The sequence below is a fragment of the Brachycentrus maculatus genome, unplaced genomic scaffold, assembly GCF_059751285.1.
Source record: "Brachycentrus maculatus isolate JH-2025_06_01 unplaced genomic scaffold, ASM5975128v1 h1tg002462l, whole genome shotgun sequence".
Taxonomy (NCBI): Eukaryota; Metazoa; Arthropoda; class Insecta; order Trichoptera; family Brachycentridae; genus Brachycentrus; species Brachycentrus maculatus.
In genome coordinates this window covers 1-10,649 of record NW_028282941.1, presented here as the reverse complement: position 1 = coordinate 10,649, position 10,649 = coordinate 1, and the positions used below count along the sequence as shown (strand labels likewise).

Genomic DNA, 10,649 nt, shown 5'->3' with positions numbered 1-10,649 from the left:
ATAATATTTTTAAAATGTTGGGGATTTCTTGCGAAAAACCGCTTTGTCATTTTGTGGGCAGAGGTTTTTGCAACAGAGAACATGAGAACGCCGAGATTGTGACCTCGATATGACCAACAATATTGAAATACACAATAAAATAATATACATACTATATTTCTGATGGTGTTGCAATACGGGCTATCTTAAAAACATCCAATTTAAGCATGGATCATTCTATTTTATTTATTGTTTCGGCATTAACTTTGTGGTAAGACATGTTACAATGATTAAAGAAAACACTTAGTTTTTTACCACTTGAGTTTTATTATAGACTACATGTTTCAGAAGTTAAACTTCCATCATTCAGGTCTGTATAATAACTCTGTGTTATTATACAGACCTGAATGATGGAAGTTTAACTTCTGAAATATGTAGTCTATAATAAAACTCAAGTGGTAAAAAACGAAGTGTTTTTTTTAATCATGGATCATTCTCATGAAGTGTTATTATTGGCTAATAAATTAATATGAAAAATCACAAGACTATCGGTTACATTCTTATTGAAATCTGTAGAGAACTAAGGGAGATATTTATTTAAATTAAATTTAATTAAACACTTGAATAATCCACTGAATTGAGTTTTATTTTTATATACGACTAGTTTCGAAAACGACAATTGTTTTCATCTTCTGGTACAAATTAAAACTAACGAATAAAAATATATTTTATATATTTTTTGATTATAAAACCCATATCCGCACCCCAATGGTGCATAGGGCACTGTGTCATATAAACGCAGTGTTATCTTGATCGTTTACACATGAAGGAAAGGTGATCAGCCCTCCGCTTCAGGTACCAGTCCATGGTAATATTGAATAAATATTACAGTGAAAAAATATATTTAGGTGTATATATAGGTTAATAAATATAGGTAGGGGGGTTAAGGAACAACATTTTTTGTAAAAGGAAACATTGATAATAATGGTGACGTATTTTCAAACAGTATATTATTAATTATTGTTTTATCTGAATTTAAATTTTTATGTATTTCTAAATTTTCTAAATTACTCATGACTTGACCTTTATTTGTTACAGAGTGTAATAATTTAAGTGTAATAATAAAACCCTTATCCGCACCCCAATGGTGCATAGGGCACTGCGTCATATGCGTGTATATAAACGCAGTGTTATCTTGATCGTTTACACATGAAGGAAAGGTGATCAGCCTTCCGCTTCAGGTACCAGTCCAGGGTAATATTGAATAAATATGACAGTGAAAAAATCACTTATATTTATTTTACCCCCCTTGGGAATCGAACCCGGGACCTCCAGAACGGTAGCCGAGCGTGCTGACCATTACACTACGGAGGCGGACTTATATATATATACTACGGATTTATATATATATATATATATATATATATATATATATATATATATATATATATATATATATATATATATATATATATATATATATATATATATATATATATATATATATATATATATATATATATATATATATATATATATATATATATATATATATATATATATATATATATATAAATATATATATATATATATATATATATATATATATATATATATATATATATATATATATATATATATATATATATATATATATATATATATATGTATATATATATATATATATATATATATATATATATATATATATATATATATATATATATATATATATATATATATACATATATATATTTATATATATATATATATATATATATATATATATATATATATATATATATATATACATATATATATTTATATATATATATATATATATATATATTCAAAAAAAGTCAAATCCAATAAACGAGTATGTACATATATTCTAAAAAAGACTTCAGCGCAGAAAGACGTCTAAACCCTAGCGCAGCCGATCGTATTCTGAATTTGAACGTTCGAGATCCCAGCCTTAAAATGTGTGCAAATCGTGTGTTTTTTGTAGTTTTTATTATTTTTTAAAAATTTTAATTTCCCTTTGGATGCGGATAAGGGAACATAATACGAATTATAAAATAATGTAAAATTAATATATTTTTATTATTATTTCAGAGACCTCCATCGCAATGGCTTCTTGCTGGCTTCCTGCTTCATCTTGCTGTTTGGTGTGGTAATATTTTCATATTTTCATTATTTTGTGATATTCAGATTCCGAGTCCAGAATATCAATAATAATACACTTTGAAAATGATGCGGAATGCATCGAAACACGCGTCACAATCGATTTAAAGAAATAGTGGTATTACCAAGTAAAATTTAAATAGATTATTTGATTTTTACGGTACTTATTCTACATAATTTTTTAATTTATTACAATGATTTTAAACACCAGGGGTGACACTTTAATATTTATTTAATATTACCCTGGACTGGTCCCCGAAACACAGGTCGCTCACTCCTTTCAAGAACGTCATATATCAAAAATCGTCAATTTTCAGTTGTGTATGTTTTTGGAATGCCCAGAAAATGTACTATATCCCAGCAAAAGAAGCATATTTTTAACTTAATAACAAGGCAGAAAGTGTTGTTTTTGCATTTTAAAGAAAAGTTTTTGTTTACTTATTTTTTTTAATACACTAAATATTTTTCAAATGGAGAAAAAACATTCAGGTTTTACCTAAAAAGATCTGTTGCACTGTAAAAAGTTCAATAAGTGGCTTGATATTTATTTTTAATTCATTGTATTATATTTTTAAACTTTAAAAACGTTCTCCTGAACCATCAAGTTTTTTGATTTATGACGTTCTTGAAAGGAGTGAGCGAGGTGTGATCATCATGCCTTCATGTAAGTAACGATCAAGATAACACTGCGTCAATACGATGCAGTGCCCAATGCAATATATCCTATTTTATTTATTGTTTCGGCATTAACTTTGTGGTAAGACATGTTACAATGATTAAAGAAAACACTTCGTTTTTTACCACTTGAGTTTTATTATAGACTACATGTTTCAGAAGTTAAACTTCCATCATTCAGGTCTGTATAATAACTGATATATATATATATATATATATATATATATATATATATATATATATATATATATATATATATATATATATATATATATATATATATATATATATATATATATATATATATATATATATATATATATATATATATATATATATATATATATATATATATATATATATATATATATATATATATATATATATATATATATATATATATATATATATATATATATATATATATATATATATATATATATATATATATATATATATATATATATATATATATATATATATATATATATATATATATATATATATATATATATATATATATATATATATATATATATATATAAATATATATATATATATATATATATATATATCTATATGTTATTATACAGACCTGAATGATGGAAGTTTAACTTCTGAAACATGTAGTCTATAATAAAACTCAAGTGGTAAAAAACGAAGTGTTTTCTTTAATCATTGCAATACATCCTCATTAACAATACTGCAAACATAACAAGGAAAGAATATTTTTATTACATTCAATTATTCATTAACCACGTTTATAAATAAGTTCATTTCATTTTGAAATAAGTAGATCAATTGTTTTACCGAGTAACCTATGGTATGGTACTTTTTGTGGTTTTTTAGAGTTCCTGGTTTTCAGATAACAAATTAATCATTTATATTTTTGTTTACTGTGTATAATAGACGATATTTGATAAAGTGGTAGTTGAAACATCATTGTGGTCGTGTCGCTCACTCCTTTCAAGAACAACATAAATAAAAAATTTTCAGTTGAGCATGTTTTCGGAATGCCCAGAAAATGTACTATATCCCAGCAAAAGAAGTATATTTTAAACTTAATATTTACCCGCTATAGAGCAGAAAGGGTGGTTTTTGCATTTTGAAGAAAAGGTATTGTTTAATTATTTTTTGAAATATACTAAATATTTTTAAATGGAGAAAAAACCTTCAGTTTTCACCTAAAAAGATCTGTTGCACAGTAAAAAGTTCAATAAGTGGCCTGATATTTATTTTTAATACATTGTATTATATTTTTAATATATTATTAGATTTAAAAAAAAAAACAAAAAAAACAATATTTTTAGCTTGTCTGATGATGTCGGTGACCAGTCTGATGATGTCGTTAACGACGAAACCCGGTCGCTGGTCAAATAAAAATGAAGTGGAAAAGCTAAAAATATTGGTTTTAATCTAATAATATATTAAAAATGCAATTCCATCACGAAGTGTCAGTGGATAATATAAATTTATATTTTTAAACTTTAAAAACGTTCTCCTGAAAAATCAAGTTTTTTGATTTATGACGTTCTTGAAAGGAGTGAGCGATGTGTGATCATAACACTACACTTGAAAAACCCAAAATCAAACTGTGTAGTTTTTCCCTTTGAATTGGTCACTGACTAGGCAAATAGAAATAGTTTAAATGCGAACGCTTAGATTTAGATGGTTAGCTGGAGTGTCCCCTATAAATAAAATAAAAAGTTTACAAAGTCTAGGTGTAACAGACATCAATAGTTAAGAAAATCAATTGAGATGGTATGGGCACATAGGACGCAGAGAACCTGAACATATTGTGAACCAGGCAATCGCCATGGATCTTCCTCGAATAACAGTTCTGAACATTTTTGAAGTCAGGGAGCGCTTTTGATCATAAGGAAAGTTCGCGGTACATTAAAACTAATAATACAAAAAAATACAAAGATAACTCTTATTAAAAATAAAACTGATTATTTTATTACAGCAAGTTAAAAATTACATTAATTAAAAAAATATGAATATTCCAATGAAACTTTTTGCAGCGATAATTATTTAATGTGACACCTGAGCTTGTCGGCTTTTACTTATTTTAGTGATATTAGGTCTAATATTTCATATAGCTACTCTCATTTCTTCATCCAAATTGCTAAGCCGAGGTTCACTAATCAAGGGTCACAAATCCTTTCCATGAACCTATCATTGATCAGTGAATAACCACTGATCTATAGGAAGACCAAAGAATTTATGGATGGATGCTGCGGAAAAAAAACATGATTCGAAGGCATGGCCTAGGTGATGAAGGCTAAGACTAGGTCCATGATCGAAGGACCTACAGCCTGAGGACGAGGAGAGCTGACCCCAGCAGTGTAAAGTTGGGGTAAGAGCCAGGAAGTAATAATAATAAAACCCTTATCCGCACCCCAATGGTGCATAGGGCACTGCGTCTTATCTGCGTGTTATCTTGATCGTTTACACACGAAGGAAAGGTGATCAGCCCTCCGCTTCAGGTACCTGTCCAGGGTAATATTGAATAAATATGACAGTGAAAAAATCACTTATATTTATTTTACCCCCCTTGGGAATCGAACCCGGGACCTCCAGAACGGTAGCGGAGCGTGCTGACCATTACACTACGGAGGCGGACTACACTAAGAGCCAGGAAGAAGATACATTTTTTACATCAGTGTTTTGTTCCACAAAAAGGATAACTTGGGATGGAACCAGAAAGAAGAACATACATATTATATGTTATTTATTAATATCATATATTTTATCCTACAGGGGCGTTTGCAGAGCCGCACATAGTATGCTACTACACAAACTGGTCAGTGTACAGAGCAGGATCGGGCAAATTTCCAACCCAGCAGATCGACCCTTATGTCTGCACCCACCTCATCTACGCTTTTGGAAGCTTCTCCAAGGAGGGTATTCTCAAACCGTCAGATCCCTTTCAGGATATTAGCATGGGTAAGAAAAAAAACATATTCCTAAATTTTTAAAGCATTGATTATTAATTATTATTTTTTGACATCTCATCAAAGATGAAGAAGAATATTAGATGTAAAGAAGTTTTACATTTCACCAATAGATGGACCTCACATACTAATATAAGAGTTTCTGCTTAATAAAAAGCTTTTTTACATCTCACCAATAGATGTCTAGTGAATTTCTAGTGATTCAAGAACAAGGTTTCTAAATTGGTTCATATACATAGAACTTCCAAGAATTTGAGTAGTGTGGTTGTCAATAATGGGTAGAATTGGTGAATGTTACACGTGTGTAAAGTGATCACTTAAACCAGCCTATGACGGTCGTCAGCCCCGTAAATGCCCAGACTTCCATATTCTTCTTCATCTTTGATGAGATGTCAAAAAAATGATATGAAAATAACTCCTGTTATTGGAGATAATGGATTATCTCCAATTACAGGTACAGATTTTGTGAACAAGTATTTGGATACACTTAAAATGTTGATTATTAAAAATGAAACCCTTGTATTAGGACCACTAATTGAATTTTATTTCACATGACTAGTTTCGAAAACATCTGTTGTTTTAGAAACTAGTTGTGTGAAATAAAACTCAATCAGTGGTCTAGTACAAGTGTTTATTTTTTAATAATCAACGTATCATTCCAAAAAGTTAATGCCAAATCAATAAATAATATAAAAGCTATAATTAAAATGTAACTTTGTTTTAAAATCACTATAAATATTTTATTATAACTTAATTATAATGCCTACCGGTTTCGAAGCTAACCGCTTCATTATCAAGACTGATAAATACTAAAGCACTATCTACTTAACAAAATTCAAACTATTTTTGCCGTTAGGCAAAAGAGCTTGGGTAGATCTCAAGTGGCTTTATAATTTATAATATAAAAGCATTAAACAATCATATTAATCCTCTCCTACATTAAAGGTGTACTCCCAAATATACAATTCAGTATGTTACCGGCTGTTCGAGAAGCTACAAGTGTTTTTCGCGCACAATGAAAAAAAAAATATATTGAAAAAAAAAATATTTTACTCTTTACTTTTCAAAACCATATATGTATTTATTTTGAATATATTTATATTTTATTTTATTTCAGATGGATATGTTTTATTCACAAATTTAAAAGTTGTCAATCCGAAATTGAAGACTTTGATTTCTATTGGTGGTACTACTGAGGGATCGGCATCCTTCTCGTTCATAGCGTCTGATGAAACAAGACGTAAAACATTCATACAAAATGTTATAAAGGTCAGTCATATGTTTAATACTAAATTTCGTTTTTAGTAGGTTTTGTTTGCTTTGTTTCTGTGCTTTGGATCTTGCAGTTCTATGTACGGTACCATAAAGTGAATTGTGATTTGTATGCTTTTGCTGGGAGGTGCTTTCTTGTGTTATATGAGAGTAATTCTTTAGTGATCACTTTATACACTTGTGTAACGTTCTCCATTCTGCCCATTATTGAACATTCACATATCGCTTACTCCTTTCAAGAACGTCATAAAACAACAATCATCAATTTTCAGTTGTGCATGTTTTCGGAATGACCAGAAAATGCACTATATCCCAGCAAAAGCGGCATATTTTAAATTTAATATTTACCCGTTACAGGGCAGAAAGTGTTGTTTTTGCATTTTGAAGAAAAGGTATTGTTTAATTATTCTTTTAAATATTTTTCAAATGGAGAAAAAACCTTCAGGTTTTATCTAAAAAGATCTGTTGCACAGTAAAAAGTTTAAAAAGTGGCTTGATATTAAATTTTTAATACATTGTGTTATATTTTTAAACCTTAAAAACGTTCTCCTGAAAAATCAAGTTTTTTGATTTATGACATTGTTGAAAAGAGTGAGCGAATTGTGTAACATTCTCCATTCTGCCCATTATTGAACATCAACATTGCATGAATTATTGAAACCTGAATATATGCAACCTAAGATTCTTCTACGTACCGGTAAGGTTTTCGATACATTCGTGAAGTAGGCCGATTGTTACGCCATCTGTTGAGGGATTCGTGAAGTATCGCTTAAGCCAGACAAATGCCAGGTCGTAAGCCCTGAGATGTTCAGACATCCACCTTCTTTCATAAAAAGGGAAGAATGATACATGTTTCAAGTTGAGACACCTTTAAAATTGACATCTCATCTGTAGGGTGAATAATCCAGTGTCCGATATAGTCAGTGATATTAATATCATAGCGATTTCACTTAAGTTGACTTGATGATGGAAAGGTTATTCAAAAACCGGCAGTCGTGAAGAGTTTTTAAGTTGTGTTACACAAACTGAACGATGAACGATAAGGAGAGTGTTAATTTGAACGAAACCTTTAAACTGACAGTATACAAAGGCAGGCAGTCCGCCTCCGTAGGTCAGCACGCTCGGCTACCGTTGTGGAGGTCCCGGGTTCGATTCCCAGGTGGGTGTCAAATAAATATAAGTAATTTTTATTCAATACTATCCTGGACTGGTACCTGAAGCGGAGGGCTAATCGCCTTTCCTTCATATGTTAACATCAAGATAACACTGCGTTTATATGATGCAGTGTCCTATGCACCGTATGGGGTGCGGATAAGGGTTTGAAGTACACAAAGGAGTTTTGATCCAATTCAAAACATTCCTATAGATAATCATTCATTGCAGCATTCAATAATTTCCATTGCAGTTTCTGCGCGATAACAGATTTGATGGGATCGATTTGGATTGGTATCGTCCTGGTTTTGGCAAAGGAGGTAAACTAGAAGACAAGCAGAATTATGCCAAGCTATTAAAAGAGCTACGGGAAGAATTCGATGCCGAGGCAAGGGAAGGCGATAGATTACTCCTTTCTATATCGGTGCCCAAAGAAAAGGAATACATTGACAAAGGATACGACATCGCAACATTAAACAAGTACGGTTTCTCTTTATTTTATTATTATTTATCAGATTGTTAGGTTGGCAAAGTGTGGCTCGGGAGCAGCATGCATCTCTTTGACCTTTTAAGTGCGGCTTTAGCACAAATATCCGCGGGAAAGCTGTTCGATTCTACGTATTCATGGTAACAATCTTTTTCAAGCATGAACTTAATTAAAAATGAAGGAGAATATGGAAGTCTGGGCATTTACGAGGCTGACGACCATCATAGGCTGGTTTAAGTGATCACTTTACACACGTGTAACATTCACCAATTCTACCCATTATTGACAACCACACTACTCAAATTCTTGTAAGTTGTATATATTATTTATGCACCAATTTTGAAACATTATTCTTGAATCACTAGAGACATCTATTGGTGAGATCTATTATAGATCCCGTAAATGCCCAGACTTCGAATCAAATCTTGAAAACCGATATTACTGTGCAATGGAAATATTTTTTAAAATTTATTTATTTCTCAGTTGGCTCATATTACATTCAATATAAACTTTTATTTTCACTTAATTTACATTATTTATCATATTATATTTTGACATCTACATAGATGTAGAAGAATATGGAAGTCTGGACATTTACGGGGCTTCTGACCGTCATAGGCTGGGTTAAAAAATCACTTTACACACGTGAAACATTCACTAATTCTACCCATGATTGACAACCACACTACTCAAATTCTTGGAAGTAAATACCAGAATTCCATATTCTCCTTCATCTTTGATGAGATGTCAAAAAATAATATGAAAATGTAATTGGAGATAATCCAGATTTTGTGAACAAGTATTTGGAGACACTCAAAATGTTGTAACCTTATTAAAAGCTGAGAAATCGTCTTTTTGACGAGAACCTGGAAACGTGCTAAAAATAACGACATACAAACCTTATTTGATCAAACTTTCAAAGGAGATGCAAGGACATTATTCGCAATAAGTAGTGTTCTTATGGATATCTTAATTTTAAAAGATTTTTTTATCTATGAATAAAATCGCTAAGTGTGAAATCAAGTTTTATTGGGTGTAATTTAATTTCTTCTCCGTCTTATTCCTCATTACTGAGGGTTGTGACCCTTGTGGAAGCAATGACTCTTATGATGTAATTAAAAAAAAAAAAAATAATAAAACCCTTATCCGCACCCAAATGGTGCATAGGGCACTGCGTCATATAAACGCAGTGTTATCTTGATCGTTTACACATGAAGGAAAGGTGATCAGCCCTCCGCTTCAGGTACCAGTCCAGGGTAATATTGAATAAATATTACAGTGGAAAATCACTTATATTTATTTGAACCCCCCTGGTAATCGAACCCGGGACCTACAGAACGGTAGCCGAGCGTGCTGACCATTACACTATGGAGGCAGACATAAAATACTAAAATTATAATTATGGTGTGTGCTAAAATAGCAAACAGATTTGGCTATCAAATTTTTGTTTTTGTTTTAGTGTGCATATTTGGCTCTTTGGCTAATAAGTTTGCCGACCACTGGTCTAAGAGAACGCATTTCCACTGCGTTCAGTCTTATTTCATCCTTATTTTGCCAATACTACCCTTCACTTTCTTACAATGCCAAATACTTGAAAGTGGTCAGGTTAGGAGTCGTAACAATCGGCGGGTATGTATGAGGAGATGCATGAACGTGGAAGAGGCGAAGAATGTTTGCAAGGACAGAGTGGTGTGGCGCTCTATTCTCTCTGCCTACCCCTGCGGGGAAGCGGCGTGATGGTTAGTTTTAGGTACTTTCTTACATCAGGGTGGAACCAGGACTCCATTGTGCCCTACATTAAATATATTGAGTTTAAAATAATGTATAAAATAATTTCCAGATGTCTCGACTGGATGAGCATTAGAGCATATGATTACCACATGGTCTTGGAGCCGGTCGTAAATCATCATTCTCCGCTTTTTGCCTTCGAATCTGGGCCCAAT

General features: G+C 31.1%; 1 protein-coding gene across 1 annotated transcript; it reads left to right on the top strand.

The window, feature by feature from the left end:
- Nucleotides 1-2,094: 2,094 nt before the first annotated feature.
- Nucleotides 2,095-10,642, top strand: LOC148298165 (chitinase-3-like protein 1; the record flags this gene model as incomplete). Its single annotated transcript, XM_088277082.1, has 5 exons — nt 2,095-2,152; nt 5,602-5,787; nt 6,913-7,064; nt 8,473-8,699; nt 10,547-10,642. Coding segments are annotated over 5 exons (719 nt in total), but the record flags the coding sequence as incomplete, so codon positions are not given.
- Nucleotides 10,643-10,649: the final 7 nt, after the last annotated feature.